At 37.8% G+C, this 27,020-nt stretch overlaps 2 protein-coding genes across 2 annotated transcripts in view; one reads left to right on the top strand and one right to left on the bottom strand.

Moving 5' to 3' along the window:
* Positions 1-3,534: 3,534 nt before the first annotated feature.
* Positions 3,535-7,977, bottom strand: LOC309671087 (UPF0462 protein C4orf33; the record flags this gene model as incomplete). The annotated part of the gene is made up of 5 exons (XM_082482259.1): positions 3,535-3,634; positions 5,111-5,310; positions 5,428-5,479; positions 5,671-5,731; positions 7,791-7,977. The coding sequence occupies 5 exons, from the start codon at positions 7,975-7,977 to the stop codon at positions 3,535-3,537; spliced, it is 600 nt and encodes a 199-aa protein (XP_082338385.1).
* A 6,784-nt stretch (positions 7,978-14,761) lies between these two features.
* Positions 14,762-27,020, top strand: part of SCLT1 (sodium channel and clathrin linker 1) — a 41,840-nt gene continuing 29,581 nt past the window's right edge. The window contains exons 1-8 of the mRNA XM_082482155.1: positions 14,762-14,821; positions 15,500-15,552; positions 16,439-16,508; positions 17,874-17,929; positions 18,315-18,447; positions 19,257-19,379; positions 21,355-21,420; positions 24,032-24,102. Coding sequence (XP_082338281.1) covers positions 14,768-14,821; positions 15,500-15,552; positions 16,439-16,508; positions 17,874-17,929; positions 18,315-18,447; positions 19,257-19,379; positions 21,355-21,420; positions 24,032-24,102 — 626 coding nt within the window. The 5' untranslated portion in view covers positions 14,762-14,767. The remainder of the gene's footprint in view (positions 14,822-15,499; positions 15,553-16,438; positions 16,509-17,873; positions 17,930-18,314; positions 18,448-19,256; positions 19,380-21,354; positions 21,421-24,031; positions 24,103-27,020) is intronic.

The following is a 27,020-nucleotide window of genomic DNA, read 5'->3' as shown; positions in this document are numbered from 1 at the left end:
ACATACAAAAGCAGCACAATGCTGAATGCCTATATGTACATATGCATGTATATACACACATACACTGAGCTAGACTGGGTTGAATCGTATTCCTTCTAAACCAGGATAAACAATAAATGAACATGTACTTAAGTGGAAGTCATGCAGAACAGAGTTTGTTTTGTCTTTTCCTCATGCTTGCACATCATCAAAAAAGAGAGGCAATTCAAGAAAGATGGGCTACAACTGGACTCCACAGTGTAAAAAAAGGCCTGCTTAAAAAGCAGATCAGACCAAGAAAGCTACGAACTAGCTTGTCATCTCAATGATCCATCTCAATGAACCCAGTTCCGCAAACTCCTGGGAGCTTCAAGTGATGCTGGCAAGCATTGTATTGTCCATTGATGAGCCATGAAGTCAGTACTCCGTGCCAAGACACTGTGCCTTCGAGACAATTCATCTAGCATATGCCTTATGTAGAGACTCCCTCCGACAATTTTCTACCAAGGGATTAATTTAACTTTAAACTTTTAGAAACAAGTCACTGCACAGGTTCTAACTCTGCACTCCATGAACCTATATGGAAACCTTCTGATGAAAGCCAGCACTTACAGTTCAAACAGACTCTTAAAGCTTAGAAACATACAAGTGAACTACCTGACAGCAGTGAGGAGTAGCATGTGCCCTGAATAAAGTCTATATGATAATTCCTATTTTCAGAAGCATCAAGCATTAAATTTTGTACTGCAGAGACAATTGTTTTACTTTAAATTACTTATTTGGGGAAAGTAATCTATTTCCCTCAAAGTTCATAATTTGCATCCAAAGTCAAATCTGAAGCAGTCAGTTTGAAGTGGGAATGAATATGAGATGCAGCCTCTGAATAAATAATTTGATTTACTGTCTTTTACATACAGAACATCGTTCATCACATGAAAACAACCTTTGTGAGAAAAAGAGTAAACTTATTTTAAACCTTTGCACATACTTTTTTGACAAACTGTTTAAAACAAAGTCTAAAAGTTTAGTGAAATGGGTTTTTTTGCTTTTGACTGAAGTGTCAAAAACAGCTTTGAGATGCCAGTATCTAGAAGATGTTTTTAATCAACATTTATTGGATTATTCAATATTTCAGACTGATGTCATTCTTTAGAAAACTGTACATGGATTGAAGGTAGAAAAGAAGCCAAACAACTGAATGTACAATACTTATAATTTTCAACAGATGGCACTTTGTAGCAAGGAATCTATAGCATCTAATTAAAAGAGAGCAAAAACAACTGGATCGCTGAGTGCATTGACATGCCAAAGTCTGCATCTGAAAAAGCCCAATATCCTTAAATTTGAAAGTATAGTTCTATAAAACGGAAAGTACAAAGAGGGAACCTAAAGCCAAGCAAAAACTCTGAAGTAACGTTGTATCTCAGATATTAATCACACTGAGATGTTCTTCACAAAGGCAGGATATTGCCATCTTCTTTTCTTCTCAGGCAGAATTTACAGGTAGAGTTAAAGACACAAAAGAAAACATGACCATCAGACTATGCTTATTATTGTGTACAAGCTCAGAAGAGAACAGAGAATTCTTTTGGTAATATGACTTGATGCAGTCTTGTGCAAAACTTTACAGTTATTTTGATGTCTAAAGCTACACGGAAGATTTTTAGAACCATTTATGAGCTAAATAAACAAGAAAGGCCTGGGAGCATTGCTCCCTCCAAGTTACTGCCCAAGCTACACTTCCAAGTTGTCTGTCAGTGTTATCTGAGTGTAAGGTGCTTACGAATGAGAGTCACAAAAGGCAAACTCAGAATGACAACATTTAAAGAAATCCATGGGGAGCTAACAGTTATCTTCAGTTACCTAATCAGCAGTTACAGAGAAAAGCTCACTCTTCTTGGAGATGCACAGAGAAAGGACAAAAGGCAATGGACACAAATTGCAACATGGGAAATGGCAATTAGTTAAGTTTTCATACCAATTCATACCAGAACTAGTTGAATATTGAAACTGGCTACCCAGAGCATTTGAAGCTCCATCTTTGGAATTATTCAAAACTCAACAGGGCCCTGGGCAAGCTCATCTAGCTTCAACAATAGCCCTGCTTTGAGCAGGATGTTAGACTGCAGGATCACCAGTCCCTTCCAGGAACTTGAAGGATTCTAAATTGTTCAGTAGAAAGTGCTACGCAAAAGGATGAGATTCAACACCACATCCTCAGGGCATAACTTCTGAAACACACTCCCTCAATTATGACTGAGACATAGTCTCTCAAACTCCCAAAACAACCCTTCACACAAAATTAGAGAACATGACCAGCTTTTACCCTGTGATGACGACATTGCAACAAGATGCAGGAAGTCCTCTTTCTAGTAAAGGACAGAGGACCACGTCTTGGTCTGAACCCTCATTCTGAACTAAACCAAAGTAGTTTGATTTTAAAGTCACCTACTTTTTAGATGTAGGATCTGGTTAGTGGGTAAGCTCCCCATTTTCTAAGCTAATTCATATAGGATCGGGTCAGCAGCCACAATCAAGCAGCACTTACTATGCTAGACAAAAAAGGAACATCTCATTCGTAAATCCTGTCAGAGATTACAGGTTAGATGTTACCATCTAACAGTATTCAGTACTGTTAAAAATATTCATGTTCATATGTAGAAGATGTAGGCACATGCAATTAGAGTATTTCCAGACCTAGGTGGCATGCAAACAATATTCTCATACATCTGAGCTGAATCCTTAAGGCAATGTGACAAGGTCTAGGAACAAACAAGCTTTTGTAGGCACACAACTATATCAAAAGGTTTGACTAAACATAATTTGTCCCGGAAACTTTTCCTGCAATACATAAAACCATTCGTAAATCCTCTGTACCTAAACGCCAATAGAAATTCCACACTGAATTTGAAGCAGAGAGGTCTGCTAACAAAGTAACACAGACTAAGTTCCCCCTTCAGCACTGTGCAAGGGAAAACTTCAGGTACAGGAAGGTATAGGAAAGGGTAGTGTTTTACCTCCACAGCACCTTGCAATGCAAGTACTGGGCCACAAAATGCCATGATAGCTGTATTCTTTTCTGTTGCTGACGGAGGCATTCTTTCTCCTGATTCAATCAAAAACTTTAGGCACAGAAGAATCTCATTCAACAGCCAAGAACCAAACAAGCAGCAGTGAAAATATAGCAGAAATGCAGCAACTACAGGAAACTGAAAAGATTCCAAGCCAGATGTGGGCCTTGTCATGCTTAAAGCTCTCATGAAAACACAGCTGTAATTTTAGCACATTTTTCCCCCATTGTTGGTAGGAGCAGATTCATCTCTTGCACAGATGAAAAATACCCAGATGGACTAAAACACGTGCAGTTGCATACTTCATACATTTAGAATCAGCTGGCCCAGGTACTTCACAGTTGATTTTAAGATTGATCAATGATTTTGGTATCAAGGAGAGTCTTACTAATCTGGTATTTACAAACTTGGCTCAGAATGAAGGAGTTGTTTCCATACAGCTTCATCCAACCTTAATGCTATAAAACTTTGAGCCTCAATCCATTTAATTAGTGAGAGACTTCCATATATCTGATTCAGGCTGCTTCCAATCTTCTCCCATTAGTCCTTTCAGGTTCAATTCTCTGAAAAATTCCAGGCGATGACTGCAAAAAGAGGAGAAATAAACAAAAAAAGTTGTAAGTCTTCTAGTATGCATCTTAATAAAGACACCTCAACTTTTGTTGCCTGGAACCGTAGTCAGAGCAAGACCACAGTGCTTTATGACTTATCTGCACTCCAATAGAGTAAAAATTCATAACTTTCAACCAATTGAAAAATTGTTATCACAGGGATATCCTTTCCTTACAGAAAAAGACTGGATAGGATAATTAAGCTAGTAAACATTCATATTTCTTTTTAAGAAAGTCTTGTTTTCTAGAAGTCTTGTTTTCTTTTAAACATTATGAATCAGTCCTTGCTAAGAATTTCTCCTTTAGGCTACCATACAGACACAATAGAAGGAAGATACTGAAGCCAATTGCTAATTAATATTTACATGAAACAACTGCCAAACAGCAGACAGAACACTACACTACAATCTGACACTACACTAATCATTTAACAAGGTAAATGGAATTCTCTTATTAGGAAGTAATTTGTAAGAGTAAAGACAAACTAAGAGCAATGAAATTAGCAAGGAGCAACCTCTTCACATAATTGCATCTGCTACCAATGTCTGAAAAAGTCAAGGGTTGTGGGGTTTTTTTTCAAGAGGTACTATCGAAAGGGTAGAAAGAACCCCTTCCTGAAAAATAATACAGGTGTTCTCCAGTTTACCACAGAAAAATAAAAGTATCCATTTCTTATGGAACACTAGTAAAGAGAATGCATTATATTAGCAATAGCTTAGATTTTTTTTAAACAGTTGCAGAAGCTAAGTTGTTCTTAAATAAAGGCAAATAAAGGGTAAAGTATCTAAAATTTACCTTACCCAGCTGTCATTTTATGTTGAGTAATAAGTTTGCATAAGAGCTACAGTGTATCCCCTAGAGCTAGTTCATTTATACAAAATGCCAAGAAGCAGCATTTTTTATATAATCATCTCAGCCTAACAGTCAAAAGAAAATAAACAGGTGAAAAGCACAATTTAAAAATCAAGATACTCTAGTTTTTCTATTGATACCAGGTATCCTTTTATCATACTTTTCAGTTTAGTCTGCCTTTTCAAATTTTTCCATAATGTGGAACCATCTGTAGAGGTGAGGTTGTTTAGAACAGTAGGGGAGATGCAAAAGAGATTTACTGGAAATGTACCTGGTGAAATTAACACTAAATGGCATTTCAAGAGGTGCTGGAGGCAAGGAAAAAGTAGAACAACCTATCTATGATGTAGCTGAGGAAGGTGATAAAACAGATGCCAATGGTCTTGAATGCATCATTTTCTATGCACCTAGGGGATAACACAGAAACCAAGCACTAATTACAGCTACCTGCTTTATACAAAGTACAGTGCCAATGGATCTGCGGCTAAGCAGTATAATTAAAACACTAGTGGCACTCAACCTGAAAAACAGATTAGCTTTTTTAAGTATTCCAAGAATAACGCAAGTATATTACAAAAGAGCTAATTTTATGCTTACAAATCTGGTTTCTGTCCTTCCTGTACTTTGTGTTGAGGCACAGGATGAAGCGCTTCATATTTTCTCTCTTCTCCTGAGCCATGAATTGCAAACGCATTAAACTTGTTAGTGGATGGTGGAAAATAATTCCAAGGAAGATGAGCTTTACCTTCCCATTTGGTTTTCATTCTGGTCACCTCAAACTCTAAAGGAAGTTCTTCCTGTTAAAGGAAGAAGGGGGGGAAAAAAAAAAAAGGTAAAATCATCTTCCAATCAGGCAAAAAGTACCTAAAACCAATTCGTTTTTCTGTACATTATGAACGTACTTGACCACTTACTTTCCATACTCTTCTTTTGCCAGAAAGCAGCAGCAACAAGTGTTGTCCATGGCTGTCAAAAAATCAGCACAAGCTTCTTTAAACAATGCCAAGTTATTCGTATACCTTTCTGCCACAAATATGTACATTCCCCATATTGGAACAATTTCTGTACCCAGTCTTCCTCATATATATATATCTTACAATTGTTAGAACTGGAAATGTAAATTAGAATTTGTGACTTTTTCAGAGTGTTGTACTTACGGACAAAGTTCAACTTCTAAATAGTGTTCAGTTCTGTCACTCAGGAAAAATGCTTCTACAACTGAAAAAAAAAAAAAAACAAAAGAGGCCATCAGTATTTTATATTAACTATTTTGTAATATCCTGAGATCTTCATATCCCACTAAAACAATTATGATTTTTGGCCTGCACTCTGCCAGAGCTTGACTAGCTGTGTACATGCTACTGACAGCTTCCTAACTATTTGAAATGCTGTGCCATAATTGTAACTTCAAGAGCTTTTATTTTTAATGCCCATTATCGTAAAGAGCTTTATAAAGCACTGCACTAATTTTATTTACTTTGCCAATTACAGCTTTGGAAACAGTCCCCTCTTGATGCAGCAGGAAAACATGTCAAGTCTACTAACTCATGTTAGCTGTCCATGGAATAAGAATAGCATCGGCACACAGCTATTTCACCTAGTATGCTTGCTGTGAACAAAGCTGACTGAGATAGAGCGATCCTAGTCAATCATACTCACAGCAGGCACTCCAGGTAGAGCACTTAAGTGCACAAGCCTTGTGTTTGCCGGTAGCCTGAGGATTCAGAGCACCAGAGACCAGAAAATAAAAAAAATGAAGAGGAACATACACTCACAGCAGAGCACATGCCGCATAACTACGATTGCTAAATCTCAGAAATAATAAGAAAGCATTTAGCTCTTAAATGGTTTTTCCCTGTAGATTGCTGATACTTTGGACAAGGTATTACTTTTCCAGGTGTACCTGAAAGCCATGTGTGACTGTTAAATCACCTTTCAGGAACACAAAGGAGAAGTATAATGGTGTTTCTCACAGCAATGACATTATTAGAAAGCTTTAGTTAGAATTATGTTTAGATATGATTGATTAATTTAGTTTTACATAAGCCTATTTAGTATAATAATATCAAAGAGGTGGTTATACTGTGTTAATAGAGCTTTAATCAGAATAGTTCAATAATCAGGAAGTAGAAAATTCCTGGACACATTAAATTCAAACCAATGTGTAAAAGTAACGGTATTGACAGGAAAGGAGAAAGAAAACAGCATTACTATGAGAATATTCCCCATTCCATTTGGGTACAATTTTGAATCATATTTTATTATGAGCTGCTATTTCTTTGTTTCACACCTCCCTATTCCTCAAATAGACTTTGTGATTAAAATAGACATCTATTTTAGTTATTGCTCTCTATTTCTTAAAGCAAAAGTAGAACCTATCTTTAGGATTTCACTTCTATTTACATATTGCAAAAGTATTTATATATGTATATGCCCCACAAAATTATTTTGATATTCCAATGTCAAGCCTCTGTTATTCCACAAGTTATATAAGTAACCCAGAAACTAAGTTTGAGTGCCTATACTATTGACAGGATCAGGAAGAGTCAACCTCATCACTCTTGAAATCAGTCCAGCTCATTGGACTCCATTTCTTTGTGGCCACCAAGTGACATAACTTACTTGCTGCTTTTCCCAGTCATTCGTATTGTTGTACTACTATAAAACAACCAGTCACCTTACAGTCAGCAGTGCTAGTGATGAAAATCAATTCACCACCTAAGAAAAGAGCATCACTCGATACAATTTGGGGTAGTTTTCAGCTGAATATAGTATGAGGCTTACAGTTACTTCAGGAGCTGTTTAAGGGTAAGGCAGTGATCACAACTAAGTTCTTTCCCAGTATTCCTTCCCAGATATAACAGAAAGGAAAATTTTACTTTACATTTCAGGTCTGATCTTTAAAAGCTGTACTGTGACCAAAGAAACTGAATTGAATTGTGTCCACTCTGGAGACATTCAAAACCCGCCGGGATGCCGTCCTGTGCAACTTGCTGTAGGTGACCCTGCTCTGGCAGGGGCGTTGGACTAGATGATCTCCCAAGGTCCCTTCCAACCCTGACCATTCTGTGATTCTGTGATTATGTGAATTAGATGTCACACACTTACAACCACTATATCAGTTTGAAAAAATAACCATCATAGACTCTTAAGTAAAGACCAGGTGTATTAAAATAATCGTCATAGACTCTTAAATAAAGACCAGGCATATTAACCACAGAGGAACATCAGTGTCTACACAAATCAGATATATTTGCAGCAGAACAGTTACACTTACCCTCATAGTCCCACAGCCTACTAAAAGGTTTCCCTGGCTCTCCAAGTGGCGCTGGAGGATCATTAAAGAAGGGAGCATGAACTTCCATTAGCAGTCCTGCATTTTCTGACTTCAGCACAATTGTTATCGGCTCATGGCTCACAGGTAAACCATCCCACGTGTGTTTAATTGTAAATTCCATCTTCATATACTACATAAATGAGAAAGAAGGGTCTGTCAAAGAAGATCTCGGATTCCATTTCAGCAGCAACTGCACTGTTTGCTCGGACAGGAAAAAAGCACACTTTCGTAGAAAGTCAATCACCAAATCATGTTTTTACACATCAGAAGAACCAAAATAGTTTAGCTTTATAAAGCAACTAAACAAACAGTTACATGAATGCTTTTCATAGTTTTTTATACCTGCATGGTTACAAATCAGTCTGAAGTCTTACCAAGCTTAAGGCATTTCAGCTATGTACCTAAATAAACACCTTTCAAAACCATCAGAAATACTTATTAAGAGAACAGATAAACAGAACAAACTCTCCACTACATGATCTTAGAAGATTTGGTAACATGAGAAAAGAGATTGAGAAAAACCTTTCATGAATCTGAGATGCAAAAAAATGAAACAATGAGCTAAAGCCTTTCTTCGCAGTCACTGCAAATCAGCTGAGCTACAGGATTTCAAGGAAAAGTGCAAGTCCATCTTGTTAAACACAGTGAATGTTTGCAGAGCAGCAAAACAAGAGAATACTGCACTCCAACAGCTGTTGTTACTTAGAAATAACTGTACAAACCTTAAGAATAGCCTATCTATTCAATAAGCAAAAGAACCAGTGGAGCCCAGTTTCCAACAAGTTTATGGCCCCTTACCCCTCCCCTCCTCAGTATGATGAGTTCCTTTCCATCTCCACAAAATTGATCCTTGATTTGTTCCCTTCCACATCTCCTAGCCATACAAGAAGGGAACTGGCAGTGCGTAGCCTGACTGAGATTTATGCACATGCTGTTAAGTCCTGTGACCAGAGAGGTGTTAGCTTAGTAGCTGTTGTAACCACGTTTCCATCAGCGGGGAAGGCTAAATTGAGTTATTTCACCTCTACCCAGATACCCATTTTATTGGGACTCACAGAAAGGTAAGCATAACTTACCACATTCTGCAGGTGTTGTCAACGGGTATATTACATGAGACAGAATGTAACCACATGCATCACACTTTCCTATAGGCCACAGCTTTGCTCTTATGACTACCCATTAACTGGGTCCAATATCCTGTGCTACAGTCACGTTAGTCAGTTTCCGTTCACTGACAGTCATGCTGAAAAGCACCAGACCTCCCCTCTTTGAGTTCAAGTCAGTAAAATAGCTACAATGACATTAGGTAAGTAGATATACTCACGATCAAGGAGTTGATGATGTGACCAAAGAAGTGTGACAGATTAGAGAAAATTTGAAGTAATAGATTTAGTAATTAGACACCTTAATTTAAGAAGTCCAGTAAAAAAGGAAAGTCAAATATTGGACCACCACTTTTCAGTTTATTCAAATACAACCTTGTCAAAGCTAATTAAATTCTTATATCAGCCTGGGATAGCCCTAGCAACTATAAAGGACTCTACTATCATTAATGTTCACTCCAACTCAAGCAGCAAGTTTCTGGAAGCAAGATGACACACGTTGAAAGAAAACAGTCAGCGTACAAAGCATGGGGAGGGAAGACACCCAACAGTGTCCTAACAGCATTCTTAAGCCAGCAGAAACTGGCTCATAGTCCAGTATTAGTAGTAACTCAAACAGGCAAAGGGAAATCATCCACAGTTTAAAACAAAAAGAAATAGTTAGAAAAGGTATTCTAAGTACAGTGACAACTCTTCTGCAAGAATCACAATGTACACCACCAAATAAAAGAGCAATGTTAAATAACAAGTCCCTTTCACAACACAAACAGCTGCTGAAACATATTTAATGGCCTAGTTAGCCTGAAACTGATCTAAAAAATATTAATCCGCAGGAAATGTAGGCAAGTGGTGTGTTTTTACTTTTCTAAGCTGCAAACGGTGAGCAGCATGAGCATGAAGTATCCACAGATGGTAAGACCCTTCCTAGTGGTTTTTGAAATTAGCAGAATTCCTGTAAATGGAGCGCATGTGCTTTATGTGCGTTTACTGTGAAAGGAAACAAGACAGATTTCCACAAGCAGGATCACTTACTCAAAAAAGTAAAGTTTAACAGTAGATGGGTGCATCTGAGAAAGTTAATAAAGTATTACAAACCCATTTTATACTACACTATTAAATTAACATTATGCACTTAGAAGCCAACATTTCCTTCTATTATTCTATTTTCAGTTTGTGCTAATGTATTTAACTCTTTGCATTCACTGGTCAAGTCAAATTTCTGAAACACCTCTTTGAAAACACTGCCAGATTTCAATACTGTTTTAAAATAATGTAGCTGTCTAACAAAAATAGCCTGAGAAGACCTTAAAATCCAGGGAGAATTACATGCCTAGCTATTACAATTCCTGACTGAAGTAAGCAATGTGAAGCTTCTCCTTGCGCACAAGATTTGAAAGGTTGTCTCAGGAAAAGAGTCATAACATACCAGTTTTTTTAAAAAGCAGTAAAATAATAGAACCGTCTAAACTACTTCAGACACTACTGTAATTGTAGTGTCTAAAATGAAGACGAGAGACAAGATGCTTCACACATTCCTACTTGTACCTGCATGAGAGACAGATGACGTTTTTTGTAAAAAAACTAACACTGGCAGGGCCAGCTTACAGTGTCCTGAAATGCACATACTGAACATTTAGCCCATTGTTGTAAACCGATATTACTCTTGAAAAGAAAACCATGCAATTTTAAAAAGAAATAAAGTAATAAGGAAAATTGCAAAACATCCACAAGCTTTCATTAGAGGTCCACCTAGTGCTAAGGTTGCTCAATTTACAGGACAGCAGATCTAAGATTTTCCAAATTAACAGCCTTTGGCGCAAGATTTAAGTTTATTACATTGCATAGACTTAGGTAAGCTGGTTACAAGCATGCTTTCCAATTATAATAAAAACACCACCACACAGCAGTGGTGCAAAAGTGAATTAAAACAGCGAGAGGAGACCTTTCATTACCTTTTAACACTACACCTCAGCCAGTTGTTAGAACACTGCAAAGCGATGCAAGCGCTAAATGAATTGGTTTTACAGCAGCTAATTACAATTTGTAAATTAGAAGCCATTTAAAAGCACTCGGAGTGCACGGCCTCAAGCCCCACGGAGCTGACAGGACCCGGCCGGGACCCGCCGCCGCCCTCATCGCCTCACGCCTCTCCCTACCCACGGCATTCACCTCTTTCCCCTCAAACCCCGCCGACGCCGGCAACGCGCGCAAAACTAAACAGGAAGTAATTAGACTGCTCTTTTTCTTAATTGCTCCAAGAGGTCAGGGGGAAAGCTGGAAACAGCGTAAGAGACAGCAGCTTTTACTGTAAAGATTTCATTTCAGAAGGCTCCACACTGATCCCGGGTACAGGTACCCCCCAGAGACTCCAGCCACCAACACCGGCAGCGGCGGCATTTCCGGAGGGGAAGTTTAACGCGTAAGCGCCTATCATTAACCCCGAAGTTCCTCCGAGAAGTTTACCGAGGTATTTCTTACACCTCCGGGCACCGCCGCGGTTCTGAAGGGAAACGCTGCCCCCCAGGGAGCCGAGCGTCCCTCCCTCCCGCTTTCCCGCCCCGCCGCCTCACAGCGCCCGAGCCCACCGCGCATGCGCACGCGGCCTCCCCCGCCCGCCCCTCCTTCCCTGGCTTCCTCCGCTCGGCTGCCGCGTGACGCAGGCGCCGCGCTGGTCGCTGTGGGGAGAGGAAGCTGCCGGGCGGCGGGAGCCACTGGCGGTTCCGCGGGCTCTCTGCGGGCTTTCCTGAGCTGGAACTCTCTGCGGGGGGCGTTGGAGCTTCCTACAGGAGGTGCGGCCGCCGAGCGGGGCGGGGGGGGAGAGCCAGGTGAGGTCTCCGGGAGCGGCGGGCTGGGGGCGCTGCTCGCCCGCTCGCCCACCACTCGCGGCGGGTCGGCCCCGGGAGCTGCCGCGGGGCCGTTGGAAGGAGGGAGCGGAGGAGCCGGGGTCGGGGGTCAGCTCCTGCGGAGGGGTAAGAGCCCTTGTGCCTGCGCTTGTAGCAGTGAAGGTGTATGTTCCCTAGCTCTTGTGTTTGATATGGTGAGTGACAGCATCAAAACCGTTTGTTAGTTGCCTGGAGACTCATAATTAAAAGCTGCTAATGGGGGTAATAGCCAAAAACGCATGCAGTTTTTGTCATAATGCCTCTTTTCGCTAGTTGAGAAGCAACTGCGTTTCTTATGCTTTGCTCACAGCTGAAAGGCAAAAAAAAGTCTGTCTCGACAGTTACTCATAAGATTTGCTTTACAGAGTAAAAGCAGTATTTTTAATTAAGTATTCTGTTACAACTTTGATAACTTTGATATAAGCTTAATATGGCTGAATCACAGAACACTTTACTTACCAGCAAAACGCTGACAAAAATTGTTTCTGCACAGTTTATATTCCTAGAAATAGGGAAGGGTTTGATGTGTTGTCCCAAGAATGTTACTGCCCCGGTCGCTAATTAGTGTTGGAGAAAAACTTGATAGCACGGCAGGGAGTGGGACGAGATCACGGTGCGTAAGGTGCTTTGGCTGTGCATCACACAAAAATCAAAACTTCAGCTGGCCGAAGGTGGAAGACCAGCTCTTGTTCCAAGGACTTCAGTAGCAGAAAACTTCCTGTCTGAGCCAACAGAATCATGCCAGCTCAAAAGCCCGTATCTTTATGGAGCTTTGCATGAGCATTCATTATACCGTGATGTGAACAAATCATAGGTTTTCAAATACTGGCGTTTTATTTTTTCATGTGTATTTAATTTGTCTGGGTGTAGCTGCTTATTTTATAACTCTATAGGCTCTAAACAGAGCTGAGACTACGTTCACTGTGAAGTGGTAAAAGTTGCCTTTTCTATCAAGGAGTTTAATTCTCTCTTTAAAAAACTCCATACATTTTGAAAGGTGCCAAAAGACAAATAGGAGGTTGGCTTGTGTGCCAGCTTAGATGCAAGTTATTTGAGGCCTACTGTAAGTCTGATATATGGATTGAAGTTTCTCTTGTTTCATGAATGTGAAATCAAAGTTCTAAAATGCTGACTGTGTGTAATACACATAAAGAGATTCTCTAAGCACTATTATATTTAGCTTTGCAGAATACATATTTGTTGCGTTAAATATGTAGCTGTTAAGAAGCTTCTCAGAATGAAATGCTAGTCTCTGGCAATGATGAGTTATAAATTGAGTTTTACCTGGATGCTTTTTGCAGTATCAGCAGCCAACCTTACAAATAATAATTCATTTGTTTTGCACCTATGGCCTCTTATGTTTGCAGACTGCCTTGGCTGGGGAGGGCAGCTGCTTTCCGCTTCCTGTTCCTTGGCATCCTTTTACTGTTACCTCCTTTCTATCCCCTCTGTCTTTTTCCTATTTCCTCCTTTAGAAGGTTAGAACCAGAAAAAGAATCATGGGATGTGTATCAAGAAAAATAGGCATGAAATTGTTTTAAATCAAAATGTATGCATTACCTTCCTGACTTTCTTTTTCTTCCTTCCTACCTATTCCAGTTAGAACGATGTCAGTTGGATTCTTGTAAAATAGGATATTTCAGTTGGAAGGGACCTACAACGATCATCTAGTCCAACTGCCTGACCAATTCAGGGCTGACCAAAAGTGAAAGCATGTTATTAAAGGCATTTTCCAAATAAACACTGGCAGCCTTGGGGCACCGACCGCCTCTCTAGGAAGCCTATTCTAGTGTTTGTTTGACTACGCCCTCGGTAAAGAAATGCTTCCTAATGTCCAGCCTGAACCTCCCCTGGCACAGCTTTGAACCATTCCCCTGTGTCCTGTCACTGGATACCAGGGAGAAGAGCTTAGCAGCTCTGTCTCCACGTCCCCTCCTCAGGAAGCTGTAGAGACCAATGAGGTTGCCCCTCAGCCTCCTTTTTCACAAACTAGACCAACCCAGGGTCCTTAGCCGCTCTTCATATGATATTCCTTCCAGCCCTTTCACCAGCTTTGTTGCCCTCCTCTGGACGCCTTTGAGGACTTTCACATCCTTCTTAAACTGTGGGGCCCAGAACACACAGTACTGGAGATGGGGTCGCACCAGTGCTGAATACAGCAGGATAACCACCTCGTTTGACCAGCTGGTTATAGTATGTTTTTGTTAGATCAAAGAACACCCCATGAACAAGTGGAAAGAGCTATTATTTCTCCCGTCCAACCTTCTGCTGGTTCTTTCATTTCTAGTACAAGTGGTCTCTGAAATCCCAATAGCCAAAGTTAGATGAGTAAGGAAGAGTGATGCCTTAGTTGATGTTCCCAGCTCAGCAGTGTGAAATCTCATTACTCACTCGGCTTTGCTTCTTTCAGAAAAAGCAGATACTGACAGACTGCATTTCTTCATTCTTGTTTGGCTTTCTTCTGGATATACTTGAGTGCTCAGATCCATTTCTCAGTGAAGCTCTCTTGACCTAAGTTTGTTGAAAGTTTATTGACAGCTGCAGGGTTGAGTTCCCAACAACAGTTAATTGTCAAACATCCAGCTAATTGAATTGGACACACAATGTGATTTGTTGCACTTAGACCTCACGAATCATTAAGACATATATGCGTTTGTGGGTTTTCTAGGCAGAAACTTCTTTTTTTTTTAATTTCTAAAAGAGAAGAAGGAATATGAAAGAAATGGAATTCATTATTATTACGTGGTCTTTGTAGTCCTATTTTCATTAAAATAGTTGTGCTAAATGGAAGAATTTTATGAAGCGTATTATGTGCCTTCAGAGCACTAAACTGTTAAACACATTTCTGACTACCAGTCAGGTTTATGTAGATAATGGCCCATGTTGTAGCAATGATTTTCAAATTTTGTATTTTTCAGATCAGAGGCTAAATATGGCACTTGGGCAGTATGAAACAGATGAGATTTTGAGAGCTACCACTGAGCAGGTATGTGAACTTGGGGATGGAAGTAGTAAGAATTTTTGTGATGAGGTTTTGTGACAAACATCTTTGCATACATGGAGCACAACCCACTCAATGTGGCCTGGCCTTACTTGGATTTGTCACACAACTCTGGAGTTGCTTGGTTTTCCAAGCAGCAACAGCAGAATAAAACTGTCATAACAGTGAAATCTGGTATTTTTGGTGTGCTTTCAAAATTTTTTCATATGCAGAACATTTCCCAGAATTGATTTCTACTTTAGTAGACTTTTTCACTTTTGTAAACTTTTCTAAGAGATCAGTCTCGTGTTGAGGTAACTTTTTGTGCTGGGTACCATAAGCCTGTCTGAAAGTCTGTGCAGAAGCTAGGGCATCGGCACTTTCCTGATGCTGAGATGCATGGAAATGAACTTAGCGCGTACACAAACTTAAGATTGTTCCTTTACGAGTGAGATGATTCCCCCTTAGATGCAATTGTGCTTTATATCAGAGCATCTCCAGGAAAAAAAAATCAAATTGGACCAGTACTTTTTTGAACATACACCTGAAACTGATCATGTGCGATATTGTGTATGATTACAGTACAGGCAGAACAACAGTGTTGGGTTTCATATAAAAATTTAAAACTGCATGCATTCTATGATTCTTTGTGCAAGTACTAATATATTAAGTATACCTTTGCAGAAGAATGCCCCTGGTGGTGACGGCATATCAGGATCCAGGATGACAGACCAAAGGTACCTGATTCCAAGTGATAAGTGGGAATACTACAAGTATTCAAAAGAAATTGTCATGTGCTTTTTAAAAGTGTAAATATACAGGTGAACCTGGTCTTAGGTTCACAGCTCTGAGAAATTGAGAATGGAGTCTGGGAAAGTGTTCCTGTAGCAGTTGTTTTTAGATACTACTCTATTTATTCACTAAATTAAATAAATGTTCCACAATCTGTAAAATAAAGGATGAGAGATGAATGAAGGAATTCTCTAAATCTTAAGATAATAAACAAAGGGCATGTAAGATTGTACTTATCTCGGTAACACAGCTAACTGCTGTCTGTTGAGGTCAGGTGGGTGTTTTTAAAAATGCTTGTTTGACAATCTTCACCTAACAATTGCCTATTAGTAAATTGTTTAATTAACATTGTCATTTCCTAAAAATGACCTATCCGTTCTTGTTGGCTTTTAAGGTGTTATCACTCTAGACTAATACAGAATTTTCAGAGAATTGCTATCAATTACAAAACCGTTAGGAAGGAAAAAGTGTATAAGTAGAACTACATTATTTTACATTGTCTTATAGACCACTTTATGGTTGCATGTGAAAGGAGTAACAAAGTCTAGTCTTTAATCATTTGGGATCATATGTATGCAATATTAGTGCTTGTTTATAATGTCCCATGTTCTAGTTCTGTTATACAGGAAAACTGCTGTTAGTGATCATACTTAAAAAGCAGTAATTAAATTTGTTCATTTGATTCTGGAGAATGTTGAGCTTGGAAATAAAGAGAAAGTAACTGTTTTGTTCTGTTCTCTACATTAAGAATTCTTTAAAACTAGTTAATTACCAGAACAATGTTTCAGCATTTACAAAATTTATTCTAAGTATGTTTTTCAACTTTTTAAGCTTGTCAGCTCTAATCACGGAGTATGATAAACACCTGGAAGAAATGAGAGAACAGCTGCAGCTTTATCAGGTATGGATGTTCCTGACATTTCATGCTATATATTCTTAGTATTTTATAGTATTATATTTTTAGTATTTTATAGTATTAATATCTAGGCCGTTAGTTTTTGTCAGTAAAGGAAAGTGTGACTGTGCTATGCTTCGCCAACTTGCTGGACTGCAGTCTGCCTCAAATGGAGGAATGGAGAGCTTCCTATGAAAAGGTTGGGAGATTATCCAAATTGCACGGATTACTGTGTGTGAGAAGTAGTGTTGTGAAATGAAATGTGTGTGTCTTATTTCTCTAGATGTTCTGATATGGTTGCAGGTATTTTCCTAGGTCACATTCAGATGAGGCAGCTGTTTGCCTCTTTCCTTACAGGTCTGATCTTGGCTGTGCAGTCCAGCTCAGTCCTTGAAGCGCAGGTGCACCAAGCCTTCTTCGTTCTTAATAATTCTACAGATTCAAATAATTCTTTAAATGTTTATTATCATAGAGGCTGAGGTGGAGAGGGACTGTCTGCCTTTCAACCACAGAAAAATGAAACTTTTTAATGCTTTATATGATCACCAAAAAGCAAAATATGTTTAATAATTAAAACTGTGGCATACAGAAAGCAATTTTTACTTGTGATCTACATGCAGAAGTTATACTCTGTTTTTAGTTTAATGCACTTAATTTGTTTGATCTGTCCATCATAAAGATTCTGCAAATACAGTCTTCAAGCTTGGCTTGAAGGCCATGTAACTTTATTATACATGAAGATTGGCTTTCACAGAGACTTACCTGCTTTATAAGTTTTACTGGGCCAAGGTTTAGAAATTATAAACCAGGGAGATATAATCTCTTAAAATTAAATCACCACACCTGCTTCTTTTTAAGGTACTATGAGCAGTATTGAAAACCGTGCGTGCTTCTGTCCTGAAAAAAAGCTTGCCTGGCGCAAAAAACAACTCATTTTTCAACAACACCCTAATTAAAGTTTTTCTCCTCTGCTAACAACATGGTTACACGGCTGATTTCAGAAGGCAATAGAAGAACTATGGGTTTGTTGCACTATTTAGTTAATAAAACAGTCCATTTGACTCATGTAACTCCACCGTATCCCTAAAAGAACTTGAGTTAATTAGGAATTAATCTGTAAGAGCTGTAAGAATTCTAAAAGGTAAGTTTAATGCTCGTAACTTCTGAATGCTTGGGTATAACAGCACTTAGCTCTTTAATTTTAGTGGCATCCTGTGACTTTTCTTAAAGAAGAAAGTGACTTTCATTTACTGTATTCTGCTGAATGAAATTGTCCGTCTTTTACAGTATCACTCAAAATTAAAAGATGAAAGAATTACCAAAGTTTGTGTCACTTAAATGAGTGCTTACTCTTGCATGTTTTTGTGTTAGGCACAAATGAGCAAGATGAGACTGAAATTTGAACAAGTCACCAAGGAAAATGAAAGGTAAATAATTGCACTGCCCTTTTACTACTGCTGTTTTTCTTGATTTCTAAACCTTAAAGGTTTTTTTCTAGGGCCCTAAAATCTCCTGGATCTACTCAATAGTTGAAGATTTCATACTTGGGAGCTTAATGTTAGAGTTTTTAAGTGCTGAATATAGATTACAGCACTCATTTTGGGAGATTTAACCATATCTCTAAAAGAACTAGATATTAAACTATTTCAAACTATCACATTTCTAGAAAATAACATAACAGATTTAAATATGACTTAGAAGAAAATAGTGTGTACAGATTGAAGGTACAGTATACTTCAGTTAAAAAAAAAAAATAACAACAACATCCCTCTTAAAGAAGTACCTTGCTGAACTTAGTTCTTTGAATTTCAGGCTGCATGCAGAGTTGAAAGAGGCTCTGGAGAAGCAACTGGAGGCTCTTCCTTTCATGCCTCTGGGAACTGATATTCCTGCAGATGAAGGCATAGTGAGAAACCTTCAAGAACAACTACAACTGATGAATCAAGTGTGTGCCATGAAACATTTGTACATTTTTATTTCTCTTGTTGTGCCTTGGCAGATTAGGGGAAGTTGGTTTATTTCTTGGTTTAGAATTCATTTGTTCAAAGTTCCTCGAGACTATTTTGAGGCCCTCTTGACTTTCTGTAGCTAAAGAAACAAGTACTTACACTTTCAACTTAAAGACCTGAAGGAAATTCTTTCCTAGATTCGTATAAGAAGTTTTTAATATTAATTTTTGCCTGTCATTCTACCTAGTTGATTTGATCTTTGTGTTGAATTCCTGACCAGTAAGTTACTGAAATATTTTGTTCAATTCAAGTTTTTGTAGTAGCTTGTAATTTTAATCAAAAACATTGTAATGTGACATGAGGATATATTTGGGATATAGAAAATAATATTTAAAACATAAGTAAATTTTGTTGCGCTTACTACAATGATGTATCAATCCTGTTGCATATGATTAAGTTGAAGTTAAATTGAAAGCTGAATTTTGGTATTTGAATATTGTATCTACAGTAGACCTACAGTAGATACCTGTAAAAGTTTGAGCTTTATAAAAAGAGTCTGGAAAACTTGCAGTTCACTTGTAGGTGTGTCATGGTTTAGGTCTCAAACCAGGACAAGGTGGAAGCGTCTGTTTTTCTGTAACTGAATTTGGTATTTTGTCTGTGTAGTCCTAATGTGTGCAGAGGAAAAGTACAGAAAATGGCATTTCTTCAAAACAGAAGTCAAGACTTCTATTTTTAGATAATGATAGATTAAGGCAAATGTGCTGTAATAGAATATTCTAAACAAACCATTGTTTTGTAACAGGAAAAAGAACAAGCAATAGAGCTTTGGCAGACTGTATTAGAGGAGCATGATCGCCTCCAGCAGCAGTACCAGGAACGCATGACTGAAACGCAGATTCACGTGGCTGAAAGGCAAAAGCAGAAAGTAATTTTCACTTATATATTTGTTAATTTTGGAATGTCTTTCTATACTGAGAAGAGTCTGGGTCTGTGTGTAGTCAAATTGAAGTGGGGGGTTCTACCTGTACTGTTAATTATTTTCCATAATAGTCATCTAAAGTTGAGTGGTCAGATGTGATCACTGATTCATCAGCTAAATGCACCGTTATGACTGGAAAACTTCTTTGTTTCAAATAATATGGGGAGGAGCTTGGGGAATGCACTGAGTCTGAGTCTTAGTGCATATATATATGTATGTGCATATAAATAGTCATGTGTTTGAATTGCTTGGTTGGAAATCTTCAGTAGAGTTCAACATCTGAAAAAGCTGCTAAAGATTTCTGAATTCGAAGGTGGAAGTCTTTCATGTTTTCTTCTGTCTTTGAATCCTGAATTTTGTCTGTAAGATAACAGTTGGGTAGTGGGAAAAGTAGTCTGCGTTTCCTGTTGTCATTCTGTAAAGAAGCATGTGTAAACAGGTGAAAAATCAAGTTCACTGGTATTCTTTTAATGCTAGCTTTTGTTTAGCAGCCTGTTTCTCTTCTGCTGTTTCTAGGGAAAGCCTTTCAAGAAATCTTAGCTCAGAAAAGCTGTTTTGCTCTGATGAGCTATAGAAAGATGCTCAGCGTGTGAAGAACTAATAGAAACTTTGTGCCTGTATGTATCTCGCTACAGAAATTTCTAAGTCTGTAAAGAGATACTACAAAATTTTTGACATTTCCTTTCTGTTTTCAGGTAGTAGAGTTGTGGGTACGGTTACAGCTCACCTACATAGCAGAATTTTTTTTACTGATTTTTGTTCACTTGTGGTGTAAAGTCCTCCTCAGCAATATGCTCTTTTCTGAAAAACAGGAAAAATATCTGTACAGCTATTGTGCTTTGTCAAGTTTCATAATTATTTCAAGTAATAGTTATGAGGACTCTTTATCTAGATGTAGTTCCACCTTTTTGCTGCTGTCCCTTCTGTTAGATTATTTCTTGTGTTGTATTGTCAGTTACTGGTAACATTCATGTAGTAGAGCATATGGAGTCATTGGTAGCTGTTGGAGGGTTTAGGGCTGTCAGATTCTGCTTTTCATTGGTAACTAAATTCTTTGTAGATTGTAATGCCATTGTAACAAGAATGAGGTTGAGCTGCTCTTTATTCTTAAATGCTACTGGTCTCCCACAGAAAAATGGCTTTTTGGTTAAATGAACTTTTGTATATTAGGATTTGCTTTTAATGGAGGAGCAGAAAATAGCTATCAGAGGTAAATAGAAATAGGTAAGACCGATTTGAATGAGAAATGAGAGAGGGTATTGTTTTAAGGGTTGGATGTAGTAAATAAGGCAGTTGTTGCAATAGGTTTCTGGCATATATTTGACCTTGAGACTGTTAGATAAACACAGCACAATTAATAGGCAATCCAGCTCAGGGACTTGAGTCCTCTCTATGCTCTGAAGATGTTTGGTGTGCTGCAGATGATTTTTCTGTGTTATGCTAGTTTTCCTAGGACATGTTCAGGGACTTGAGTTTAATTGAACAATTTTTTGCATGGACACAACACATCCTACATGGCAAAGAGCAAATTAAACATGTCCATACAGGCATTTTTTAATTAAGGGGTACACGTCTGCTACCATCCTTAGCAAAATGCTTATAGTGGCATCATAGTCTGTGTGGCTCTTTAAAGGCACTACTCATGTATGCTTTCATACTTTGATAGTGAGTGTGTATGAGTTCTGGAAGGAGGCAATTTGTAACTGAGTGAAATTCAGATGCATTTTTCAGTAGCAAATCTAATTTTCCAGATTCCTAGGTCAACAGCTAAAAGCAATCTAATTAAAATCTACAAAGGCGTATTGAATTTCCTGCAACGTGTATAAATTTTTTTAGAATGTGTATTCAGTTGACTATGAAACTCTCTAATTGTACGCTCTTTGTGATAACAATTATAAGAAGCTCTGAATTTTCTTTTTAGGATCAACTGACTGGCTTTCAACAGTTGACTCGGCAACTGCATATAGCCAATGAGAAAATAGAGTTGGTAAGTAAAACCTTCTGAACAGTGACCTAGTATTTTTTTTTCCTACTAGATTCTCAAAGTATAAAAGAAAAGCAAAAAGTCTTTCATACATACCTGGATGAAAGAGAAATTGTACCACTGAGATTTGCAGACTTCTGTAGGAACCAGTCAGACATCAATTAGCAATGGCTTTTTTCCTGAACTCCAAACACCAGGTCAGGGTGGCTGAGAGGTTAGCTCTTAATATTATGTGAGCTCTTTCTTCAAGAAGTCAGTGGTAAGCTTCCACTCAGAATTTCAGTATGTGGTGAGTGTACTTCAGTCACACATTCAAAACCATCTTCGCAAAGGAAAAATATATTTAAATGATGACCTCATAGTCATCATATAGGCTAGCTCTGCCACATGTTTATCAATTCCTAGTTTGGCACTGTTGGCTTCAGTGTCTTTCGTTGACCTTTTCAGGGATTTTTCTGAGCTCTAATAATCTTCTAGTGCTTCATCCATATCCTTGTACTGTGAGACTTCTTAGTCTCTAAGCTTTAGCCTAGGACTTCCAGGATTGACAAACAATTTTAATATGGTAGACACATTAAGGTGAAAGACTTTGTGAAGTATGTGGCTGAGCAGCTTCTTCTCTGAAAGACATGATTCCTGTGTGATTTTAGATTAATGTTTCTCTTGGATACTGGCAGTGCAAAAAGACTCCTAACCTGCTCTAGGCAGTCTACTCTCTTCTGTCTTTATCATTTTATCGCACCTTTTTTTCTTCACATCTGACCTCTTGTTAAAATATATGCCTGTTCCTTTGATGTGAGATATTGTAGGTGTGAAGGAAAGATTACTACACGGTGCCTTTGTTACTGAAAACTTTTATATTGCCATCGTTTCCATTTTCTCTGTTTTTTCTATTCTGTTCAAGCAAGTCAGGTCTTTAAATGTTCTTTGACAATGCTTTTGAGATGTCTAATCATTCTTCTTGCTCACCTTTTAAATTATTTCCAGTTATGTCATTGTTCTTGAACTGTGGTGCTGGAAACAGTACAATACTCCAACTGGGCTCTTACCCATGTTGAGCAGTATATTGCAGGTTACTACAGAACTGTATCTTGCAAGCAGTTGTCCTGTTTACAGCCTATTTCATGAATATTAATAAAAGCAAAATAATGCACTCAAGAAGGAGCTTTTGCCTTATATAGTCAGTGGTTGTGTCAAAATTAATTGTTGTCTAAAGATAGATATTTTAGAGTTACTGTGGGGTTGCTGTCTGAAAACAATCTCAATCTTTTAAAGCAGTTTTGCTGAGGACTTGGAATTTACAGACTGTTTGATCTGCTGTTACAAGCAAATCGGGAGTAGGTACCTCAAAAATCCCAGAATCACTGAATGCTTAAAATCATAAAATTGGAAAGAGATGATGTAGAGAGGAGAGAGTGAAATACGTGAACACTTTGAAAGAGATGAAACAGACGATGTTAAGATAATGGTAATCCATTTGTTTGTGTTATCCAAAAAACATTTGGCAAAGTCTGTTTCCAAGGGCATAAAGATGTCATGGGATAAATAAACATGCCCTTTCTTGAACTAACAAACTGAACAATAGGAAGTGAAGAGACAGAGTAATTAGCCAGGTTTTTTATTGTGGTAAAACAGCTGTGTTTCCTAGATGTGCTCAGGTTGGAGTTGTTCAGCATATTTATAAATGTTCAGGAAATGAGATTCAGTATTGAGGCAACAGCATTCACTACTGATGTTAAACTATTTAGAGCAGTGAAAACTGAAGTAAACTGCAGAAATTTGCAGAAAGATCTCATGATGTTGAGTTAATTTTATCTGATGTTTCATTGGTAGTAATAAAAGCAAAATAATCCATGTGGGCAAGAGGGAGCTCTCACTTTGGGTACTCTGATGGTCTTGAAATTAACTATAACCACTCAGAATACGTATTTTAGAAGTAGGAAGTGCCTGAAAACAATTCTTAGCGACAGTCAGAAAAGGAAGAATAATGTTCACAATTATTAGCAGAGGGGGGAGAAGGAATATGTTGTGCCTAAGCCCACAGTACAGTAGCATCTTGAATGCTGCCTGCAGTTGTGGTCATCGCTAATATCTCGATGCAAGGTATACGTAAGATCTAGAAAAGCTACTAGGGTGACAAAAACACGAAATGATTTTCAAATGAGAAGGCAGTTGAAGGAGAATGACACCTCCAGCACTGTGGCTGGCATAGAAAAAAATGGAGGAGGAGCGGTTGTTCATTGTTTCTTGTCCCTAAAACAAAGGAAGTCTTTCCAGCAATATGTGGTCTACTGTGGTACTCATTGTGACAAGGCATTCTAGAAACCTAAACTTGATGGGAATGCAGGTGGTCGGTCTGAGCTATTACAATTCTCATCTTAGCAAGTTCTTACACTACCAAAATATGGGGAAAGAAGGAGAGGACTAATCCTCTGCATTTGCCTTTCTAAAATACTCTACCTAAACCTTGGCACTGGGAGACCAGCCACAGTGTTAGGCCTTATTGACTATTTCTATGGTATTATATTCTGTAGAAATGCCCTATAACAATTCTGAATATATAACATTTTCAATACAATAAGGAACATGTTATAAGTATCTCCTTATTTTGCAGAGCAATCAACAGTTTCTGAAAACTGTAACGGAACAGAATGTGGAACTGGAGCAGCTACGAAAACAACTGAGGTATAAACCAGGCAATTAAAAAAATATTAAATATCTTTTCTGTACCTTTTTCTAACCTGCTGCTGTATCGTGGGCCTTGTTTGTACTGCAAACTGACTTGATAGTGATAGTTACAATGGTTTCAGTTAATGCCTCTTAAGTTTGTTAGAAATGTGTGCATCGTTAGTGTTAGGGTAGCATGTTTCCAGTTAGTGTTGCTTGCTTCAGCTGTTTCCTGAAATAGTCAATGTTTGACCTTGGATTGAAAAGGAATAAAGTGTCAATATCACAACAAAATTGACTCTGAAGATTGGTTTGCATTAGAATACAATTTGCTCAAAATCTAGTTACATAGTTACTTGTTACAGTTCTGAAATTTGAATATTCAAAGTATTTTCAATGTTCTTGATAAAACTTTCATTCACTGTTTCTCAATAAAAAGCTCTAAACCATAGGCTCTTTGGAACTTAGAGGTAAGAGAAGTGTTAATTAGATTCCTGAAGTATATCAAGGAAAATGAGAAAAATACCTGCAACACAGTTTCACGATTATTTGTATTTACAGCCAAAGTCTGTTCAATGCCAGTTAACTGTATCTGTTAACTCTTCTAATTAGTGATGGTTGAGGTCAAACTAAAATTTAATTTCAGTAAACAGTGGATTTGCAGACTGACAATAACAAGGAAATGGATTCATTATCAACCCGTGGTATTTTTTCTATAGTATTGCCTAAAGCTTTAAATAAGCTTTTTAAAATAAACTTTTAAGTTTGTAAGCTTAAAATTTATAATGCACTTAAAATTTGGGTTAATTATTAAATGTTCTTTGATTCTAGTGATTGTCATTTCCTTTGATACTGTGATTAAAATATTTAGTATGGTTGGACTGCTGTGATGTTTTAGTTAATTTTATCTTTTGATTTTAGAGAACGTTACCCCCAAAACGGTGGGAAAAAAAACAATCCATTTTGATGTAAACAGTTAAATATGGCTGTGTATGTTTGTGAACGCACATGTGTTCACGCACTCAAGTTTGTATGCAGCTTTTGCAGGTAATGCTGATACTTAGAAACTGAGGTTGGCTGAAGATGTGCTGATACTGATTTTATCCCTTCAAGAATGTCTGCATTAGGCCTTCCGTCCACTTTCTTCCAAACCCATACAAAATATTACACGAAGAGCAACTGGTATCTGTTGTAATGCTGAGTGCTGTAAAGATTGCATGTTACACAAATTTCCGCATCTGTGTAATGAATCTAGTTGTACTATTCATAGATATTAAAGTTACTGTGTCACAATGCCCACAGCAGAAGATACAGATTTAGAGTGTATGCACAGATTCATTAGTTATTAAGTATTGGTCATTATTGAATATTTATTAACCAATTAAAATTGGTCTTTTTTTTCAAAGTTGGTTGTATCCAAACTTTCTTGCTGTTAAAGCAATAAAACTTAGCTGCTTTTAGTATTAAGCTTTCACCCTCTGCTTTGATATGTTATGGTTTACTTACTAGAAGAATTCTGTTTGTTTTAAACAATGTTTATATTTGTTTCCTTTGTAAGTAAGTTCTGGTCCTAAGTTTATTGTACAAATACCAAGTTACCTCAATCACTGAAGGTGTGTTTTTGAGGTACTTGTTAGCACCTCTCACTTTTATTAGCCAAGATTTTCCCATGGAAAAACTATTTTCAAAAACTGTGTTTTGGAAAAGGAAAATGTTGTGATAAGCAATCAAAGACTAAGGTGGTCTTCAGGGTATTTGCTAAAATAAAGTATTTCTGAAGTCGGTCATCACATGCAATTTGCTTGTGCATGCTACTATTTAATTCTTAAAAAGGAAAGAACAACATCTTCATACCCCTAGTTTTTTGCAATTTCTTTCTTTGCAGAGGATATTAGTATTGAATTACTCTTTTGGTATCTCATCCATCTGTAAATCCTGCATTGACATACTCACATTGACTCATGTAATAAGTGGGTATGAAAGCAACTAGCATTAACTGAATCTATTTTAGACATTCAATAAATGCTATCAACATTCAGTTTATTACTGCAGTCAGTGGTTTTGATTCAAAAAAAAAAAAAAAAAAACCAACCAAAAAAAAAATCAAACAAAAATCAAACACCCAAACTTAAAATCATTCTGGTTGTGGTTGAGCAGACAGTAGAGTGTTTTTGTCAGAATTTCCTTTTGTCATGATTTCCTTTTGGTTTTGTCAAAATCATGGATGTCATGATTTCATTTGGTCTCATCTTTATTTCATTTTTTTGAAGGAAACTCCTTTTTCGGTTTCATCCTTGGAGTTATATAAAATTCTTTAATGATACTGCTTTGGTCAAATAATTTAGAATATGGTGTGACGACCAATATAGCCAAACTCTTTTGATGCATAGCCCAGCATACGTACAAGGGTCTGTATAACTATCTATATGGCAATGAGCGTGGATAGTAGAAGGGAAGCGCATGTTTTCTCCTTTAAACTACTGCTTCAAGAAGAAGGCATACTAAAAGGTAGAAGTCCCTGGGACTGACTGAAAGATAGTGGATCATCTTGCTCTGAACTCTTACTCACACATGCCCAAATATATATGCATATTTTTGATTAGGTGCTGGTTTATGAATAATGAAATTGTGAGTGAATTTAGACTTCTATCTGAGTATCCCCAGGGCTGGAGTAATCATCTTCCTTCTCATTTCGGAACACTAGATTTCTGATTTAATATGTTCTAGGTGGGCAAGACAGCCCAACACATGTGGCTTAAGTCACTCAAAGGAGTTCACTGCATGCCATTAATCAATAAATAGACAATCAGTGCCCTATACTGTAATGATCGATAGTAACAACGTAACAGGTAGAGTATGATACTAGGCACTTCCACTATGTTAATAAACAAATACAAATCTATAAACAGCCTTCTGTAATTGATCCCATGAAGTAC

Source organism: Vanellus vanellus, assembly GCF_965231255.1.
Source record: "Vanellus vanellus genome assembly, chromosome: 4".
In the NCBI taxonomy this organism is placed as follows: Eukaryota; Metazoa; Chordata; class Aves; order Charadriiformes; family Charadriidae; genus Vanellus; species Vanellus vanellus.
The sequence above is the reverse complement of the archived record's forward strand: the minus strand, read 5'-3'. Positions and strand labels throughout refer to the sequence as shown.